Source organism: Balaenoptera acutorostrata, chromosome 13 (genome assembly GCF_949987535.1).
Source record: "Balaenoptera acutorostrata chromosome 13, mBalAcu1.1, whole genome shotgun sequence".
Classification (NCBI taxonomy): Eukaryota; Metazoa; Chordata; class Mammalia; order Artiodactyla; family Balaenopteridae; genus Balaenoptera; species Balaenoptera acutorostrata.
The window spans coordinates 69075963-69097436 of NC_080076.1; the positions used below are offsets into that span (position 1 = coordinate 69075963).

The 21474-nt window shown below is 46.9% G+C and overlaps 2 protein-coding genes across 4 annotated transcripts in view; both read right to left on the bottom strand.

Moving 5' to 3' along the window:
• Nucleotides 1–2724, bottom strand: part of TFIP11 (tuftelin interacting protein 11) — a 28147-nt gene extending 25423 nt beyond the window's left edge. Inside the window, exons 1-2 of the mRNA XM_007180948.2 lie at nt 2612–2724; nt 719–939 (exon numbers count right to left, since the gene is read on the bottom strand). Coding sequence (XP_007181010.2) covers nt 719–930 — 212 coding nt within the window. The 5' untranslated portion in view covers nt 931–939; nt 2612–2724. The remainder of the gene's footprint in view (nt 1–718; nt 940–2611) is intronic.
• A 4773-nt stretch (nt 2725–7497) lies between these two features.
• Nucleotides 7498–21474, bottom strand: part of TPST2 (tyrosylprotein sulfotransferase 2) — a 56638-nt gene continuing 42661 nt past the window's right edge. For 2 of the 3 annotated variants that reach the window (XM_057526083.1, XM_057526085.1), the window contains 4 exons: nt 18616–18814; nt 13160–13210; nt 9575–9623; nt 7498–7994 (listed from right to left, as the gene is read on the bottom strand). In XM_057526083.1, coding sequence (XP_057382066.1) covers nt 9582–9623; nt 13160–13210; nt 18616–18814 — 292 coding nt within the window. In that variant the 3' untranslated portion in view covers nt 7498–7994; nt 9575–9581. The remainder of the gene's footprint in view (nt 7995–9574; nt 9624–13159; nt 13211–18615; nt 18815–21474) is intronic. The other variant, XM_057526084.1, reaches the window with a different exon arrangement.

Sequence of the window (21474 nt, forward strand, 5' to 3'; positions counted from 1 at the left end):
TACTACACACTCTGGTCAAGTGAGTTGCAGCCAACACACACACGACTTCACACCAAGGAGGAGGCTTTCAGCCTGAATCCTCATCCCTGTGCTGCCATCTTAGCCCAGGTCTCCAGCACCTCTGCCAGGACCACTGCCTGGGCCTCCTCACAGAGCCCCCTCTTCCACTGCGGCTCCCCGCCAACTTTGCACATGAGCAAAAGGGTCTTCTACCCTTCTTCCCAGGTCATACCCTCTCTACACAAACCCACGGCCTCTTCTCAAACTATACTCCCCACTCTCTCCCCGCTTCAGCCCACAAAACCTCTCGTATCCTCATGGGTGCCCTGCTGCCTCCCATCAAGGGTCTTTGCTTACTTGTGCCTCCCCTACCGGCCAATCTTCCCTGACCTCCCAGAATAGGTCATACTCCCTAAAATGTGTTCCCCCTCAGGTCCTACATCAGTTACACCCTTCCATTGTGTGAGCCTGTCTCCATCCACTAGAGTCTGGGCTCCTGGAAGGCAAGGACTGGGTCTACAGCACAAGGCTTAATACACATAACTGCTCACTTAACACCAACTGATGATCCACCAGTCAGAGAGCAGCGCTCTGACCTAAAGCGGAACTGGGCTCCCGAGCTGATGTCGCAGCTAAGGGACTCAGTAAGGCCGGGAGAGAAATTTACTTAGCGGGGTAGCTCCCCAACTCCTAGGGAAGCAGCCCGTGCCAGCCATACCGTTTGCCTCCAAAGCTGGGCCTCTCTTCATCCGAGTCTCGCTCTGCCCACACTCCGTAGGTGGCCTCTTCCTTGGTCTGCCAGTGGCGCTGCCGGTTGGGGTTGAATTCATTCTGGAGATCCCAGTCGGTGATCTCAAAGTTCTCCCGCTCGTCCTCGTCATCCATGTGGCCCTGGCCTTCCCCGTCCCGGTACAAGTGGGACAGTGACATGCCCTGTCACTAAAGGGATAAAAAAAGGTACAGTCTGTGACAAGTCCTGGGAGCAGCAGAAGGCTTCCCTGTGAGTTCCTACTCCTTGCTGCCTTCAGAACGTCCTCCAAACTAAAATTCACTAACATCATTGTTACAATTCAATAAAGCGGACACTAAACACATATTGTAGAAAACAACAGGTACTAAAACAGGTGGAACAAAAGACCAGTCCCAACAGTCCATGTGATTCTTAAGCACGTATTTCCTTGTCAATGTCGTAAGACATCACACACACTCACATACACATAAACCACATAAAAACAGCTAAGGAAGTATGCTGTTCTATGTATTATTGCCTCAGAAATGAGGCAGACATCTTCCTGGACCCCAGATTTTATTAGTTTTTTCTATTGTCGAGTAAAGAGTTTCACCTGGACCTCTGACAGTCGCAGCACAGTGAGTTTTCTTCGAAGATGCTTTCTGAAACACATTATTTGATGAGAACCTCATCAAATGAGCCTCAGTTTTCCTCACAAACCATGAACCTCTTCTGAGGCGCCAGGAGGCAGTAGTAATTATGAACACGGCCTTAACAGTACACAGCTGTGAAGTGGAATACAGACATCATCTCAGGGTAGCTGGGTGATGAGATTCAGCTGTCTCTTAAGCGGATTAACTGCAGTACCAACCTTAGAGCATGCTTGTAAGGCAGATTCAACGAGATGGTGCTTTAAAATCACTTAGCTCCCAATAAGTGCTCAAGGAAGAGCTTGTTACGGTAATCCCATGATTAGGTTCAGAGCCCTTCCTATTATTGGATTCGGGAATGAGCCGAGCAAAGTGACTGTGAAACCAGCTGCTAAAATCACAGCCCGAGTTCAAATCCCCACTCTACCAGGTACTCCGTGTATGAGTATTAAATGCAGATGAAGTGCCACGCATGGGCCACCACACAGCAATACATTCAATATATGACAGCACTGTGATTCGCCTCTAGCAGTTGCTGCAAACAGCCTTCAGGGACGGGGGCTGGCTACTTCCCCAGGCGGTGTTAAACTCTGGTCAGCTGTTTGAAACTTTTCCCTGCTTACTCTACTCACTGGTGCACTGGTTGGGTGCTGCCGGTCCCAGCCTCATCCAGGAGCGCAAAAGAGGGAAACATTCTCAGAGGAGGCGGGGAGTCCCAGATACATGGGAGTCACTAACACCGCTGCCTCCTTGGGCACAGAGCATGCGGGTAACCACATAGTTGTCACGAGTTATAGAGCCCCCGGGGGGTGCTAAGCACTTGCTGGACGCTTCAGGCCGATAATCTCATGTAGGCATCAAGACACTTCTACGAGAAAGGTACTACTAGCGTCCTCAAGCTTCAGATTAAGTAAAACGAGGCTAAGTTAAATAATTTGCCCTAGGTTCCACGGCTGGCGGGGCTCGAAACCAGGTGGGCCTGAAGCCAGGGCTCGGGTGTCTCCCTGCCATGCTCTCCAGGCCCCGCGGCGGAGACTCGGTGCCTAACTCGGCCCAGGCCCCGACTGCCCGGTGACCCCGAGCGGCCCGCCCCTCTCCCCGCCTCGGCAGAGCCGTCTGCGAAAGGGGAGCGCAACTGGCGAGGCCGAGGCCCACCTCCCCCGAACCGCAGCCCCCACTCCCACTGGCACGGAATCCCCCGAGTCCCCTGCCCAACCCGAGCCCCGCTCACCTCTCTCCTGCTCAGCGTATCAAACACAACTGCCCGCTCCGGGATAGAAGCGCGCCGAGTCGGAGACGGAACCCGGATGTGCCGGGACAGGCGCGCCGGAAATGACATTTCTCGACAGCGGAAATGTCGCGCCGGTTGCCGTGGCAGCAAGGGAACGCTAGGGCGGCTTTGGATCTAGAGTGGCTGAGCTACTAGGGAGGTTTTTCAGGGCCCGGAATGGCGGAGGGCTGATTTCCCTGTCGCGCCCGCTTCGTGGTGACGCCCAGCCTGTGACGACGGGTGTGGACGTCGTCGAGCCACCCTAGCCTAGGGAGACTCCTTTGCCAGCCTGAGATTCTAAATCTGAAAAATGGGGATATAGGACTAGCTCATGGGATAGCTGTGTGTGAGACATTTGCGGGGGGCGGGGGGCGAGTTAGAGGTGAGGAACGGGACATGACATTCAAATAAGAATAATGAAGGTCAAGACTGTCTCCTGGGTCTTTGGGTCTCTCAGTATAAGCACCGTCGTGGGCACAGATCAGTTGCCTTATACAGGCGTTTGAGGGAGTGAAGAAATGAATGGGCAAACTCTAGAATTCCCAAGTATTCCCGCCAGAAAACCTTTCCATTCTCTTCCTTTCCAACAGGTTGGTAAATAAATCCATTCAATGATCTAATAAAAATGTACTGAGGGCCTACACTGTGCTAGGCTCCAGGAATCCAGGGAACAAAGAGGCACCAGGCACTCCCAGAGAATCCCTCACCAGCTCTGGACTCTGTGTGGGTATACAGACTCCAGAGTTCCGACCTCAGCTCTGCCACTTACAAACTGTGGACCTCGGGCAAGGCATTAATTACATGTTAAGCCTCAGTTTTCTCTTCTGCAAAACGGTTGAGATAAAATATGTAAGCAATTAAAACTGTACCTGGTACGTAACAGGTGCTTAGGGAGTGTTAGCTGCTAATTTTTGCTTTGTTTTCTCTCACTTTCTCTCTCTGTAAGATGAAAAGATCCAGGAGGCATTGTTAGAGTATACACAGAGCACTGGACTTGGAGTCAAAAGACTTGGGTCTAAGTTCCCATGGTTGTTATTAATTAAACGAGAACCTACACGAAGCCAATTACATGCCAGCCTCTTGGGAACAGGGACGGTGACTTAATGGTCTCTGTATCCCAGTGACATGTACAGTCCATGTGCCTTACACATAGACACACACTACATAGTACGTACTCAGGAAAGAATCTGGAAAGTGAGGTTTTAGTAGAGGAGAAGGCGGGGGAGAGAGTCTTACAGACTGAAAAGTCCACTACGGAGCAGAGTGAGGGAAACACGGAGACAAGATAAACCATGTTGAGCCTGGGCCTGAAAATGTATATGCTTCTATTTGTAAGTCAAAGTCAAAAATAAAAATAAGCCTGGCTTCTCAGTAGCTATGTCCATAGCTTTACAGCAGATTTTTATGGATCTGAGTTACTTCGCTCTTGACAGACTGATGCTAGTGGATTTGTTTCACCAGATGGACCCTACCATGTGGCTTCTGGAAAAGGAAACCTTCTGGATGGTTGTGGGGTCATTGAGAATACAGGCTCTGATCAAGTGTGTGTCCCCTAGAATGGGGCGAATGGGAATCACGTGATAGGATGTCCTGAGAAGATCGAAGCATCACTCCTGTGATTTCCTGCCAAGCTGCATAACCTGAATGGAATCATGAGGATACAGAAGGCAAACTCCATTAAAGGGACTTCTACAAAACAACCGGTCTGTCATCTTCAAAAGTGCCAAGGTCATGAAAATGAAAGACCCTACAACTGTTCCAGACTGAAGGTGACTAAAGAGACATGACAACTAAATGCAACACACGACTCTGAACTGGATCTTTTTGCTAAGGAAGTTATTGGGGCAGCTGTCAAAACTTAAACGGGGCCTGAGGTTTCCATGGTAGTGATGTGTCCATGTTCATTTCCTTAAATTGATGGTTGTCCTGTGGTTACGATGGAGAATGTCATTGTTTGTTGGAAATACTAAAGTATTTGGTGCAGGGTGGAGGGGCATCACATAGGCAACTTAATCTCAAATGATTAAGAGAAATAATGTTTTCTCTATGTACTTAGAATTTTTTAAAAGTTAAGGTTCTGGAGTAAAACTTTAAGGATCCAAATCTCCACTTTGCTGCTTCCTAGATATGGGACCTGGGGCAGGTTGCTTTGCTTCTCTACACCTCAGTTTTCCCACCTCTAAAATGGAGATAAAGATAGCACTGCTCTAAAAAGGTTGTTCCCAGGACCAAAATAAAAAGGGCGAAGGCTAATTAATGCATGTAAAACTCCTGGCATAGTAAGATCTTCTTAAATGGTTGTGGCTACTTTCATTTAAAAGACCCAATCTCACATCTCTGCATAGATGGTCTCTAGCCTCAAAGATCAGTGGTTTTTCCAGACTTTTGGACTCAAATGCACAGCCTCAGGAAAAGCAAGGAGAGAGGCGGCCAGTGGTGTAGTTTCAGGATCTCATACCCAGCCTGGTCTCCTGGCACTGCCCAGATAAACCCTTGATTCGGGACCCAGGGACATCCAGGCCCATGTCTAGATTTCCAGTGAGGTGCTCAGACATGTAGCCTTCCCAGGAGGGGGTTGCCAGGCAATAAGGTTCCTCAGCAGAAGCCTGGCAGGGCTCTCGGACAATCATTGGTCCATCCCTCCCTTCTCACAGAAGAGGCAACAGAGGAGGCCACGCCACAGGGGAGGTACCAGGGCCACATAGAGAATTGAAGGACAGAGTCAGACCAGTCCTTTCTCTGCTACACGGTGCATGCACCTACCCACATCATTTCTGTCCACTTACTTGAGCTCATACTTATAGAGTGACTGCTGTCTGTTCAGGGTCACAAGGACCTCTGCACATGTCATCTCTTCGATTCCTCAACCTTCCAAGGTCGTTTCTAAGCCGAGTCCACACTCCTAATCACCCCTTAGGCAGCTCACGCCACACAGCACTGTTTCCATATTGCCTTCAAAAGATTTGGGGGGGAAAATCCTCACTCAGTTACAACTTTAAATAGGTTGGTACCATAGAAACAATCTGTAAGCGGCATTTCAAAGATGATATATTTAAAGTCTAGCACAAGTACCTTTTCTGGGACATTGACATTCTACAGTTGCACATGGCTTAGTCTTATTTTGAGTTTTGTTCACAAAAATATATATGTCCTGAACTTGGCAGAATTGAAGATCCAGATCAGCTGAGATTAGCAAATTTGGTTTCCTTTAAGTGTTTCTTACAGATGGTGTCTACCCTACTTATCTTTCAAGAATTTGTGAACACTATCCTTTGATAGAAAGCCGGGATGAGGTTCTGCAGGCCTGGGACATTATCTGTAAAGCAAGTGTCCTCAAAAGGACACAGGTGAGGTGAGTGGAAGTGACACTGCACCAGCTCCAGGCATATCCCTTAACTGCGTGGCATCTACTCTGGGGGAGCCCAGCCGCCACATAAGGAGTCTGCCTAACCATGCTACAAGGAAGTCCAGGCTCGCCGCATGGAGAGGCTACATGATAATGACACCTCCAGATGCTACAACCATCCCAGCCCAGGCACCAGACATGTGACTGCAGAAGCCTTCAGTGGACAGAAGCCCCAGCCACCATCTATGAGAACCACTGAGCTCGCTCTAGTTAACGCCTAGAACTGAGAGATTCAACAGTAAATGCTTTTCAGTCATGAAGCTGGGGGCTGTTGAGTCACGCAGCAATAGATGGGTGGAACAGTGAACGAGGCCGGATGTCTTCTGTTAACCCTTGAGGGGTGATCATGAGCTTCCTGTGTCCATGACTCCATCAACTACCCATCCCACCTCCGTCTCAAGACAAGGAGACAAGAGCTGCCTCACACTGCAGGCTCATCTCACACCAGGCACCACACCCCACGTCACCCATGGGCCCCTCCCACTAAACCCAGGAAGTTCTACCTTCCTCATTTTACAGATGAAGAAACAGGGGAGCAAACCACACAGCTGGTACTTTGGCCTGACTCCAAAACTCCATACCCCACGCCACTGTGAGTCACTACCTTCCCAAAGCCTCACTGCTGTCATGACAGCTAAGGCAAGGCAGTGTGGGTAAAACATTTAACCCTTAAAAGACAACAAACTGTTCTGGGCCTGGTTGATCCCTAAGCATTTGTGCAGCCAAGGACTAACTCAGCAGGCTTGGAGAGTTCCAACAAACCCTGCACGTGAAAAAGAAAGGACCAGCCTGGACCAGCTCCTGGGAGCTCACCTCTGAGCCCTTGGGATGTCCTCACTAGAAGGAGTGTCTTTGAATACCTAGGACCCTGGACCACAACAGGCCATAGAGTCTATGTTAACAATGTAATTTATGGGGGGGTCTTGGATCACACTGTATCATTTGACCTCTGGAAGGGCTGGAGACCAAGTAACTACGGTCAGTTGCTGCATACCTTTGTGACTGATGCCAAGTAAAAAATCCTGGACACTAAGGCTCAGGTGAGCCTTCCTGGCTGGCAATACTTCATACATGTTGTCACACATTGTTGGTGGGAGAATCAAGCGTGTCTGTGAGACTCCAGTGGGAGAGGACATCTGGGAGCTTGTGCCTGGGCTCTCCTGGACTCTGCCCTATGTGCCTTTTTCCCTTGCTGATTTTAATCCATATCCTTTCACTGTAATAAACCATAACTCAGAAAACCACCAGGTTTTCTGAGTTCCGTGAGTCCTTGTAGCAAATTGCCAAACCCAAGGGTGGCCTTGGGGCTCCCTGACACAGGAGTTCAGCTGTGCCCTTGCGTGGACCTATTCTCCAGCCTTTGTTCGTCATCAATCCACCTGACAAAACTCTACATGGAAGAAAAAAATCTATTCACTCTGTAAAGTAAGGCACAGACAAATGAGTCCCTGTTCAGTTTATTCAAATAATATATATATTTTTTTCTCTGTGAGTAGACCCGAGGAGCCATCAAAGAAAGCCTCATATATTAAATTCTTAAATAGATTCTTTGAATTCAAAAGTAAGGGTCAACAGGAGAGGCACGGGTGGTGGGCCTTGTCCCAGCAAACAAAGCCACCAAGGCAGTCCTGCAAATTAAGGAGAATGGAAAATCCATTTCTTAAAAAAAACTTCTCGAGGGGAAAAATATAAAATACCTAAGTTTCAAAAGCCGGACTACCTCCACACTCTTGGTTCTCTACCCCAGACTATCCTAAGATAGAGTGTTTCAAGGTTAAGTTTTCAATGATTCAGCTTTTGCAAACATATGCAAATACATTCCTCGTGAGCAGTCCTGTTTTGGCGATTAATAGCAAGCAATATGCTTGGATTAGAGGTCCGATTTCCACTCAAATGCAAAGTTTCTTCTCTTCTGGCAACAAAGCCATTTGCAAAGATCTGAAAGGGGAGAAAACGGGTGTTAGGCCCAGAGTCGCAATTCTGAAACAGATCTTGTATATTTATATGTGTGATTGCAGGACAGATGGTCTTCATGCATTCATGTAAGCATGTGAGATTTTCTATAGCATCCAGATGGCTGGAGAGAATTTACCTTTAAAAATGTTTCTTGGGTCCTTACCCACATCTCAACCTGTCGCCACTTGACCTCAAAGATATCACTTTTCTGATTTATGAAGAGCAGATGGCAAAGATTAGCTAAAGTACCCTGTCTCTGGGACCTCATCTAAAGAGTAAAGCCAGAAATAGATCTGGCTTTCGTCAACGAGAAGGTTCAGGATTCTACTAATGAACCTGCAGAAAGAGAGAGAGGGAAATCGAGTTGGGGAAAAACTTGGAAAAAGACTGCTTTCAACGTGAGACTTCTTAGGAATTAAATGGAAGTCCTGGATCTTAGCACAACTCAAGATGGGAATGCTGATAGTCAGGGTGACTTCGTGTCTCCAGCCTTGTGGGCTGGTGCAAAGTGGATTTCAAGGAAAAACTAAAAAATATGTTGATTATTTAAAAATAAGATAAGGAAACTAAAAATAAACTCGAGGCTAGAAGCCCTTTTACAGTTTAAAAGAATAGGCCGAATACCCAGGCAAGTCGGTCCTGGCCTCTCTGACTCCCCCAGGTTTCCCTGAGCCTGATCAGAGAGGCTGGGGAGCGTAAGGAAGTGAGCTCACTCGCTGGAGCCTTAACTCCAGTGCCCACGTCCACCGCGAGGTCCCAGCACTCCCACCCAGGCCGGCCTCACTTCATCTCACGACCACCCTTGGAGGCGGACAGTGATGAATCCCCCTTCTCCAGATGGGGAAAACAGAGGCCAACAGGAGTTGAACCTCGAGTGAGTTCTTAAATCTTTGACTTCCCAAGTTCAGAACCTGTTTCCCTGCCCCTTGGCAAAACGTGGATGGATAAATATGCACTTAAAATCGTTTGTTAAAAGCAAACTCTGGGGGAGATGACTTTTGGTGGCTGTGTGGCCTTAGGCAAGTCAACGCCTTTCTCTGGGCTTTGGTTTTCTCCTCCATAAAATGGGACAGTCATGTCACCTGCCTCCCAGGGATGCTGAGGGTTAAAGGAGTAACATAGGAGGAGCACTCAGCCCAGTGCAGTAGGGGTTATTCTTAGACCAGAACTGCTTGTGACTATTATTACAACGTTAATTGCTTTGGGCCAACCTGATGTTGTTTATAGAAGCTGGGTTGGCAGACAGCATTCTGTGCAAAATGGTTCTAGAATCCCCCCATCACACCTGTCCTCTGTACCCCCTCCCCAATGCCAGATAAACTTTTTTCTGGTTGGTTCAGCATTGATCCCTGCCCACACCCCTGATCCAGAGCTAGGAGACTAAGCCTTGATTCTATAAATAGCTCCCCAGGCTGGGGCCAGGGAAACCTCCTGATGGGGCTTGGTCAGCCCACCTTGGTGGCCACTCCTCGCCAGGGAGGCTCAGGAAGGACAAGCTTTTCAGAAAAGTGACTCCTGGGCTCAGAAGTGTCGGAAGATCCCGGCAAAGTCCGCAGGCCTACCTGGAAATCATGAGCTTCCTAGGTGGGAAGAGGTGCTATTCTGGTTCACCTGGAGGAAGACAACACACAGAGGAAGGGTCACAGCCAAGTGGGTGCACCAGGGCCTCACTGCCCTGAGCTTCAGCCCTCAGCATCACTGAATCGGGCACACTCCCTCACCGAGTAGTTACCGCACACCTACTATGTGCCGGGTGCTGGGGCTACTGTGAACATGACAGACCCCATCCTATCCCCACCCAGCTCACGTTCTAGTGGGAGAGCCTGCTCAACAAACACATCTGTAAGATACTATCAAGTCCAGGCAATACAGTGGGCTGATATGAGTGACTGGTGTTGGGGCTCCTTCAGATAAAGTGGTTCGGAGAGGCCACTACAGGGGGATGACATTTAAGGTGGAGTGTAATGAAAAACCTACATGTGATCTTTGCCTTGGGTTCCTGGCACCAAGCTCCTAGAACCCTTGGAATCTCCCTAGTGATAAAAAGCATCTTTTGTATGCAAATGAGATGACTGATGGCTGGGGGCCCCTAGCTTCAGGATGGGGGGGCTTGGTTACCAAAAAGGCCAACGCATGATTAAAGGGTTGGAAATTTCAGCGTCCTCCACCCCAACCTCTGGGGAAGGGAGGAGGCTGGAGATTAATAACCAACAGGCAATGATTTAATCAACCATGCCTACTTAATGAAACCTCCATAAAAATCCGTAAATGATAGCGTTCAGGGAGTCGGGGTGGGTGCACACAGGGAGGTGCCGGGAGGGTGGTGCACCCAGAGAGGGCACGGGGGCTCCACGCCCCTCCCCCATACCTCACCCGACACACCTCTTCCACTTGGCTGTTCCTGAGTTACAGCCTTTATGATAAACTGGTGATCTAGGAAGTAAAGTGTTTTCCTGAGTCCTGTGTGTTGTTCTAGCGAATTACCAAACCTGAGTGTGGGGGGGAGGGGGGCATGGGGACCCCACAAATGTGTAGTTGGCTGGGCAGAAAGGTAGGTAGCCTGGGCATCTGAAGTGGGGCAGTTTTGTGGGACTGGGCCCTTAACCTGTGGGGTCAGAGGCTATCTCCAGAAATCAGTGTCAGAATTGAACTGAATTACGCAACACCTAGTTGGTGTCCGGATAATCAGAGAATTAGTTGGTGTTGGAAAACACCCCATAAGCAAAGAGCTAAAAGATGAAAACGAAGCCAGCCATGCACGGATGTGGGTAGAAAAGCATTCCCGGCAGAGGGAATAGCAAAGCCCTGGAAAGGAGAGGGTGTTTGGAGTTTAGGGATTGAGTATACATTTTTGCATGAGTTGCCATTCTAATGTGTGAGCAGCTTTGTTTTGCTTGCTTCCTATCTTCCCATTTTTGGGGGTTTCACGATTACCATTTTGGATGGCTACATAGTATTCTATACAATGTACACACCACCATTACTCAACTGTTGCCCTAAGATTGTTTCCAAGTTTTGCAATATCCTGCACAAGATCATGTGCACAGTGGGGGACAGTGGAGGAGAAGAGGGCAGAAAGTAGGGGTCTGACGTAATTTGTCGGGCAGGTCTCCAGAGGGTGGGACGGCTCACGATGACAGAGCATATGCCATTCCTCTACATATTGCTCCTAATAGAGCAAAAAACAGTCCCAGGCTAGGCTGAATACGCCACACAGTGCAGGAGAGTGTAAACTGGTCCAACTCTTCTGTAGAGCAATTTTAACCTTGTAGTTCAAGAGTCTCAAAAAAGGCCCTCCCATGGGGAATTCCCTGGTGGTCCAGTGGTTAAGAATCCACGATTCCACTGCAAGGGGCACGGGTCTGATCCCTGGTCGAGGAACTAAGATCCCACATGCCGCCCAGCCAAAAACACAAAAAAACAAAAAAAGACCCTCCCATCCTCTGATTCCACTCCTTAAAAATGTATTTGGGGACTTCCCTGGTGGTGCAGTGGTTAAGAATCCACCTGCCAATGCAGGAGACACCGGTTTGAGCCCTGGTCTGGGAAGATCCCACATGCTGCGGAGCAACTAAGCCCGTGCGCCGCAACTACTGAGCCTGTGCTCTAGAGCCCGTGAGCCACAACTACAGAGCCCGAGTGCCACAACTACTGAAGCCTGTGAGCCTAGAGCCTGAGCTCCGCAACAAGAGAAGCCACCGCACTGAGAAGCCCGCGCACTGTGACGAAGAGTAGCCCCCGCTCGCCGCAACTAGAGAAAGCCCGTGCGCAGCAATGAAAACCCAATGCAACCAAAAATAAATAAATAAATAAATAAATAAATTTATATTAAAAAAATTGTATTCGAAGGGAACAATTCCATAGAGTCCCCCCCAGCCCTCGCCCCACAGAAGACAGGCAAAATCAGGATGATAGGTGGCATGACATCATTTGAAATATTGCAAAATATTGCGAAAATTACATAGGGCAACAGTTAAGTAATTGGTGGCACGTAGTGCATTCCAGAGCAAACTATGTAGCCGTCCGAAATGGCCACAGTGAGACCCCCAGATGGAAAAGCAGTAAGAAACTAAAACAAAGCAGCTCATACAATGGAATTGCAAGGAACACAAAAATGGATATCCAGGTGAGCAAAAAAAAGACTGTATGTAAAAATGAAAAGACTTTCAGACTGTGGCTAATTCCCCTCACCCCACTTCTGTTTGTTGTTCTTGTTACATCCTCTTTGGGTTAAAACAAATAACAAATTAGTGCTAATTCTGGCAATATTTTTTCACAGTGGCAAGAGATGGGTTTCTGATTCCCACAAAGGGAGTGTGGACTCATCCCCAAAGAACCGAAATCTCATTGCCTGACCCATGAGAGTCTGTGAGTTTGATGATTAAACTGGGGATTAGCATAGGATGGCCCACCCTTTCCTGGCCAAGTTAAATAAAACACACACACAAACTGAAACTACTGATTGTAGCATCACCACCCTTCATTTAAAAAGGAGCACTTTGGCACCAAAAGCAGGATGCTACAACGTCAGTCCTGGGAGCGGTTCTTCTGGACAAGATTCAGGGACAGCCTCCATGGACACGCCCAGGATGCACGGGAGGCCAGCCTGTGGGGATGCGCGTGGGGACACAGGACTGTATTATGTCTACACCTGCACACATACCTGCATCACATGACCCTCATTTTTTGGTAGACTGATGAAATTTTTGTGCTGCGTTGGAAACTGCCACTTTATACTTTTTTTTTTTTTGGCCACACGGTGCGGCACGCGGAACTTTCCTGACCAGGGATCGAACCCACGCCCCCTGCAGTGAAAACACGGAATCTTAACCACTGGACCGCCAGGGAAGTCCGGGAACTGCCACTTTAAATGAAGCTGAATTTAAGGCTAGAGGCAGAAAGTTTGACAGAAAGTCCCCACTAAGTTCCTCCAACTGCTTTCAAGCCAGGGGACAAGGAAGGGGCTCAGGCTGAAGGGCTACTGAGGTGTGGCCCCAGGTGGATCAGACACTTGAGAGCCTCTGGCCGGAATCCCACCCCCTCCCAATTTTCTGATGGGGAAACCATCAACCATATGAGAGAAGTGAAGTGTTCAAGGATACAGAGCAAGCTAGTGGTGCCGCAGAATTCCCCCTGGGGTTTCTGACCTGAAGATAGCCTTTCAGATTGGCTGGTGTTTTATAGTCCCCTTTCAAGACCTAGGAAAGAAAAAATTATCGCTATTGTAGAAATGATTAAAAAATAAAATTTAGTCCATCACTTGCACACCCACCCATCCATCCGGGTACCCACCCATCCACCCTCCCATCCATCTACCTCTCCATCCACCCACACCGCCCCCATCCACCCTCCCATCCATGCCCCCCATCCACCCTCCCATCCACCCCCCCATCTACCCTCCCGTCCACCTACCCACCCATCCACCCTCCCATCCATCTACCTCTCCATCCACCCACACCGCCCCCATCCACCCTCCCATCCACGCCCCCCATCCACCCTCCCGTCCACCTACCCACCCATCTACACACCCATCCATCCATCTATCCACCCAACCCACCCATCCACTTATCCAACTGCTCATCCATGCATCCATCCAACAAACATGTATTAATAAGCTCCTCTTATTCCGGGCATTATTCTAAGCTCGGGGGTGGGGAGGGGGTTGGGGGCCATTACAACATTGCCCAGACAATTAGAAGTCCCATCCTCCTGGAGCTTCCATTCTGGAGTGGGGAGGGCCAGACAATCCACAAGTGACAACAAACACAATTAAACAAGAACATATCAAACCATGGGAAGTACTACAAGGAAAGTATATGATTAGGAGTGCCCAGGGGGCTTCTTCTGAATGGGTGGTCAGAAAGGGCCCCTTGGAACGCATGGCCTTTGTGCTGAGACCTGAGTGACAAGGAAATCCTGCCAGGCTAAGCTCTGAAGGAGAAGCATTCCAGCCAGAGGGCACAGGGAGGGCAAAGGCCCTGAGGTGGGAACCAGAAAATTCCAGGCCTTTCCACTATCTCCCGAAATACAAGGCACTGGATAGACCAGCACTGTCCAATAGAATATAATGTGAACCGAGTCAGTAATTTAAAATTTTCTAGTAGCCACATTTTTTTAAAAAAAGTGAAACAGGTGAAATTAATTCTAGTGGGGTTTTTTTTTTTTTTTTTTTTTTTTTGGCCGCATTGCGCAGCTTCTGGGATCTTAGTTCCCTGACCAGGGATTGAACCTGGACCCTCAGCAGTGAGAGCGTGGAGTCCTAACCACTGGACCTACAGGGAATTCCCTCTAGTGGTATTTTTTATTTAACCTGATATGGCTAAAATATTAATACTTCAACATGTAATTGATGGGGTTCAGGGCAGGTCGCCCCCAAATCTACCACTTTGGCATATTATTTTGAATTAAAGTTATTTAAGAAACAGCCGGTGCCAGAAGGACACTCTGACCCTCCTTTGTGCCCTTGAGAGCAGGGAATAAATCTCCCAGGTGAAAGGTACCCTCCACGCAACAGGAGGTAGAGAGCCATCCTTATCACCAGAGATGGAGAAATCAGGGCCAAGAGGGCTATGTACACAAACCTTGTTACTTCTTCAGTAATTTACTACCCCAAGCCCAAATGTCTTTGTCTTATCAGTACTTCACAAATGTATTGTTTCTTCATCTAAAAGGTATGAAAGATGCCTGCTTTGGCCCCTTCTTATGAATCTCCTATTTTTATGAGTTCCTGTATGTACGATATTAAATTTGTTTTCTCTCCTATTAATCTGTCTTATGTCAATTTCATTATCAGACCAGCCAAAGAACCTAGAAGGGAAAAAGGGAAAAGTTTTCCTCCCCTATGTAATCAATATAAAAATGATTAAGGAGAAGTTTTACATGCTTTTTTGGGGTACGAGGACCTCAAAATCCAGTGTGTGTTTCCCACTTACCCGGCACCTTTCAATTTGGACTCATCACATTTCACTGGTCACATTTCAGTGGTCACACAAGCCTAGTGGCTGTAATGGACAGCACAGGTATAGACAGTTTTATTAGCACTGGGATCCTTTCAGAACTGAGTGTACTGCCCAGGATCCAGTACAGGAACATTCTGTGCCTTCAGTACACACACACACACACACACACACACACACACACACACACACACACACCCTTGTGGCTTTCAACGAGGGGACTTATCTTTGTAGTTACAGCAAAACCACTGTAAAGACTAAACAAGGTGTCTGGCACTTGTTAAAACTTGTGGAACCCCCAAGGAGTAAAGCTCTTTTGTTTTGTTTTTGTTTTTCCTTTTTTTGCTTTCTTGATTTTATTTTAAAAGTACACAGGGTCACAAAACTAGAGCAAGTTTTTGGCTTTTTTAAACCAAATTTAGTTCTTACAAATGTAAAAATCTGCACCGTTGGATATTTAAGCCAGAAACTTGAAATACAAAGAATCATTTTTGAAAGTGACCCTATCAATTCTCTACTTGCATAGATAGATGAAGTGTCAAAATATTTCTTCTCAGTAGTACAAGTGTAGTTGTCACAAAAATTCACAGTTAGGGATGAGAATAAGTGAATCAGGGAATTGTGGTTCTCTTAACACTTGTGTCATTAAATAAGTTAGTAGAAAACAGACTTTTTCTTTGGGGAGTAAACCTCTTTGGAAGAAACCCAGAGACATCTTCCATTTTAAATAAACAACAGAGCTCCAAAGAGCTGTTCTTACCCATCACTGCTCATCAGAATTTTTTTATACAACACCCAAGGTCAGGCCTTACTCTGGGAGCTTCTGACCCATAGTCTAGGACCTGCCAGGGGTCTCTGCCTTTTAGAGAGACTTCAGACGAGCTGCTGCTGGGCCCCTGGTTAAGAAAGCAGGTAAGGAGAGGCCAGCTTTCTCTGATGCCCTCATCCTGTCCCAGCCACCCCTTCTGAGAAGCATTTGGGGGCTGGATTTCAAGGTCATCACCAGTTGCTGCTGCTTCTTTTTAATCCTGTTAATTAATTTTTTTAAAAAATAAATTTATTTATTTATTTTTGGCTGCGTTGGGTCTTCATTGCTGCGCGCGGGCTTTCTCTAGTTGCAGTGAGTGGGGGGCTACTCTTTGTTGCAGTGCGCGGGCTTCTCATTGTGGTGGCTTCTCTTGCTGTGCAGCACGTGCTCTAGGCACGCGGGCTTCAGTAGTTGTGGCAGGGGCTCAGGAGTTGTGGCTCGTGGGCTCTAGAGCGCAGGCTCAGTAGTTGTGGCACATGGGCTTAGTTGCTCCGCGGCATGTGGGATCTTCCTGCACCAGGGCTCAAACCCGTGTCCCCTGCATTGGCAGGTGGATTCTTAACCACTGCACCACCAGGGAAGTCCCTAATCCCGTTAACGAATTTTTTATTATGAAATATAGCATATATACAGGAAAGTATATAAAACACCTAAGTACAGTTTAAAGAATAATAACTATTATTAAATAGTAAACATTAAAATTAATAATAAATATTTAAAACAAAAATAATAAAAATAAGCCACATCCAGGTTGACAACACCCACGCTCTCCATGCACTCTGGGTATCTACCTTGGATCCCTGAGTATTTCCACAAGTAGATGTTTACAAAATCAACTGATGTTGGGGGAAGAGGAAGTAATAAGACCTATAGATGGGCTTGCATTTCAAGGACAAGGGCAGAGCCGCCTACGCTCAGTGTTAGTAAATTCTCTCCGTTAAAAAGAAAGCTTGCAGGAATTCCCTGGTGGTCCAGTGGTTAAGACTCCTCACTTCCAATGCAGGGCACATGGGTTCGAGCCCTGATCAGGGAACTAAGATCCCACATGGCGCACGGCGTGGCCAAAAAATCGAAAAAGAAAGAGAGAGAGAGAGAGAAAGAAAGCAAGCAAGCTTACACGTGTTAAGGACTTGTTGGCATCAAATGGAGTCTTTCTCCTTGAGTCCACTGAAGAATTAAAGGAGAATAAAGAGGAATGACTCTCTCCCTTTCTGATTCAGTACAAGAATTGTTGGGTTGGGAGGGGGGGAGGTGAAATGGGTGAAGGGGGTCAAGATAATATAAAATAAATAAGCCACAGGGATGTAATGTACAGCATGGTGATTATAGTCGGTAATATTGTACTGCATATGTTGTAAATGTGTACGGTGACAGACAGTGGGTAACTAGACTCAAATTGTGGTGATCGTTTTGCCATGTGCACAAATATCAAGTCATTCTGTTGTACACCTGAAACTACAATAATATAATACGTCAGTTATAAGGCAATAAAAAAAAGAGAAAGAAAAAAAAGAACTGTTTACTTTCTAAAATCAGCATGTGCTCAGAAATGCCAAACTCGGGCTTCCCTGGTGGTGCAGTGGTAAAGAATCCGCCTGCCAGTGCAGGGGACACGGGTTCAAGCCCTGGTCCGGGAAGATCCCACATGCCACAGAGCAACCAAGCCCGTGCGCCACAACTACTGAGCCTGCGCTCTACAGCCTGCATGCCACAACTACTGAAGCCCATGCTCCGCAACAAAACAAGCCAACAAGAGAAGCCCGCGTACCACAAGAAGAGTAGCCCCTTCTCATAACTAGAGAAAGCCCGCGCGCAGCAATGAAGACCCAATGCAGCCAAAAATAAATAAATTTAAGATGTGTGTCCTTTCTTCTCTAGTTCAACAGACCAAACACAAAGTAGTTCTCTGAAAGTAGAATCAGAGGACTTTAGAATTAATTTAAAAAAAAAGAAAGAAAAAAAGAAATGCCGAACTCAGCTTAAATTAAAACTCTGGCTCTCAATGACATAAGGGGTAGGAGGGCTCTTCCTCAGGCCTGGGTCCCATTTTCAGATATTTTCATTAACTTAGTGTCTCTGAGGAAGTCAGAACACAGCAACCAGAGTAAAGAAGAAGCTGTGACAGTGACATGTAAATAATATCGACTTGTTAACTGTTCCACCCAGCATTAGCCTACTTCTATGCTCCAAAATCATCTTCTCAAAGTCATTTCCCCTTGACCACCTACACTACGGAGAACTTCAAAAGTAATTTAAACCACCCTAAACTTACATTTGTCTGAGAAGTGAACATTAAACCTTATGTTTACCGCAGGGACTTCCCTGGCGGTCCAGTGGTTAAGACTCTGTGCTTCCCCTGCAGGGTGCATGGTTTCGATCCCTGGTTGGGGAATTAAGATCCCGCATGCCTCGAGGCAGGGCCAAAAATAAAGAAAATTTAAAATTAAACCTTATGGGGGCAATAAAGGGACCAATCGTTGATTTATTCACACCCAGTCTCAACAGAGACTTGAAGTGCTTTACAAACAGACGAACGAACAGCCAGGAAAGCAGGGGGAAAAAGGTAAATCAAAGTAGAGACATAGGATGGAATCAGCGCACAGATGGGCCTGCCATGAGATGCTATACAGTGTGAGAGGCAGGCTACCAGTTGGTTTCGAGCTTCCTTGTGGCCCAAGCAAAAATGGAAATACAAGCAGCCGTACGAATCACCGCGTCCCTGAGACAGAAACAAATCAGCTGCATAGGAATCAAGAAACTAAGTGTTTTCTGGGGTAGCTGGAGCCTCCACCCCCACCGCAGCCTGAGCACGCATCTCCCTGTGTGCACGTGCACTCACCCGGTGTGTGTTGTTGATGACGATGGGATCGGGGTTGCCGTAGTTGGGCGGGTTTGCATAGGGGTCATAGCCGAGCCGAGCCAGCATGGGGGCGATCTGGGCCATGTCCCTCAACACATCCCCAGGTATGTGGCCAGTCCACTTGGAGAGAGCTTCCAGGTTCACGGGCTTGATGACCTGGTCTGTGGATCGCTCGATCCTGGGGAGAGAGGACAGGCTGGATGGGGCACGGGCAGACCCAGGTGGTGCTCAGGCGGGCTCCCTGCTCAGGGACTCTGGGGCAGCAGGAAAGGTGTGGGGACTGGTCCCCAGGGCCCGCTTGGCTCTTATCAAGTATAAGAATGCAGGCAAGTCATATGGCCTCATCATACCTGCTCTGTACAATGGGGATAAAAGCCCAGGGTGGGAAGCTGGGAGAAAGGGCTAGACAGTGCACACCACTTCAGTGGTGCTGAAATTCTGCTTCTTTGACCTCTCTGACTTTTTTAAAATTACTTTTTATTTATATGACTAAGATGGACATTTTGTTCTTCAGAAGTAATTCTAAGACACAAATGGTAAGGCGAATAGCCCCTGGGGTCACCACTCCGAGTCCTTTAGCTCCCTACAGGGACCTGACTGTAGCATTCTGAAGCGTACCCTATCAATCTGTTTTCTGTGCATTTAAAAATAGAGTGGCTAAGTGCAGACTCAGGGGCCAGACTGCCTGGGTGCAGATGCCAGCTGTATCAACACCGGCTGTGTGGCCTTGGGAGACTGACTAAACCTCTAAGCCTCAGTGTCCTCACCTGTAAAATGGGAATCATAATAGTACTTACCTCACGGGGCTGTTCTGGGGAGTAAATGAGTTAATAATAAAAGAGTATCTGGTACATTTTAAGGTCTCAGTGTTAGCTCTCTCTCTCTCTTTCTCTCTCTCTCCCACACATATACACACTGAAAATCTCTGGTTTTGCTTGCAGATTTAAAAACAGAAATTATATGCTATACATAGTACTGGTTTGTAGGTGGGTTTTTTTTTTTTCCCACTCTCTCAATACCTCATTCTTTTTCCATTCCCCTAAAGATGGACATTTAGGTTGTTTTCATTTTGCTGTTAGGATGAAACAGTCACCATCTTATATGTGCTTCCTTGCTCTCCCATATAACAGGGTTACCAAGCTGTGTGAATCATGACGATCTTACCAATTATAGTTCAGAGGCTTTATAGGATAGAGGGTGGGGAACTCCTAGGATCGAGGACCTATTTCTAGATGCTTCCATCCCAACTAAGCGATAACTTGGGAACGAAGAACAGAAGCAAACAGATGGAGCAGAAGAAAGATGGGAAGGGGGGCGAGGGGAACTGGGGAGGGGAAAGGGTGTGGACTGGTGGGGAGGGCACAGATCTGGAGTCTGCAGACCCGGATTTAAATCTCAACTCTAGCCAGTGTGTCAAAAATCACAATACGGTTCTAGGTATTTTCACCATAAACAACTTTGCTGCAAGCAGTTTCACCCCACAATTGGCCATAGGCCATTCTGCCATAAAGGATAAAATCACTGGTGGACAGCTACATTACACGAGAAAATGATAACATATCAGTTTCTGCAAATCCTTCGGTGAGCTAATCTAAGCCAGATTCTGTTAGAATTTTCACCGTTTTCAAGACACATCAGGAATCAAATAACCATTCATTTTTGAGGGGATAGGAGGAGCTTGATTCTTCTTTTGCCTCTTTTTTTTTTTAAATTGAAGTATAGTTGATTTACAATGTTGTGTTAGTTTCTGGTGTACAGCAAAGTGATTCAGTTATACATACGTGTGTGTGTGTGTGTATTCTTTTTCATATTCTTTTCCATTATGGTTATTACAGGATATTGAATATAGTTACCTGTGCTATGCTGTAGGTCCTTGTTGTTTACCTATTTTATATACAGTAGTGTGTATCTATTAATCCAAAACTCCCAATCCATCCCTCCCCTACACCCTATCCCCTTTGGTAATCATAAGTTTGTTTTCTACATCTGTGAGTTTGTTTCTTTTTCATGAATTAAGTTCATCTGTGTCATATTTTAGATTCCACATATAAGTGATATCATACAGTATTTGCCTTTCTCTGTCTGACTTACTTCACTTAGTATGATAATCTCTAGGTCCAACCATGTGGCTGCAAATGGCATTATTTCATTCTTTTTTATGGCTGAGTAATATTCTATTGTATATACACCACATCTTCTTTATCCATTCATCTGTCGATGGACACTTTGGCTGCTTCCATGTCTTGGCTATTGTGAGTAGTGCTGCTATGAACATGGCCTCCAATGTCTAATACTGTGTGATAAATCTGGTAAAGATGGCAGGAGAGAGAAAGTAAGTGTATCTAAATTAGCTAAAGAATCATCATTAATGCTCTCAAAGGCTGGTGAGAATTAGCAGCTGTCCCCTTCCTATGAACCACAGCTCAGTACCCTTCTGGTTTTGACAGGTGGGAGGGGTAACTGTGCTCACTGAAGTATTCGTAGAAACTGATACGTTATCATTTCCTAGAGTAATGAAACCAGAACTGTCAATCAACCAGTTACTTCATCTTTCATAACAAAATGCTTGCTGCAAAGATGTTTACAGTGAACATACCAGACACAATCAAACATGTGCCTGGCCTTTGCCACAACCCTTGTGTCTCCAGGACTTCACAGGACAGAAATCACATAGATACATCCCAGAACTTGGATAGGAGCCAGGCTTGATATGAGTCAATAACTAAAGTGTCCAAAAATAGATGTTAAATAGAATATGGTGATCGTGTAGTGGAATATTATGCAGCCATTCAAAACGATGTCACTGCAGAGTGCTGGGGGCCATGGGCAAGTGTCCCA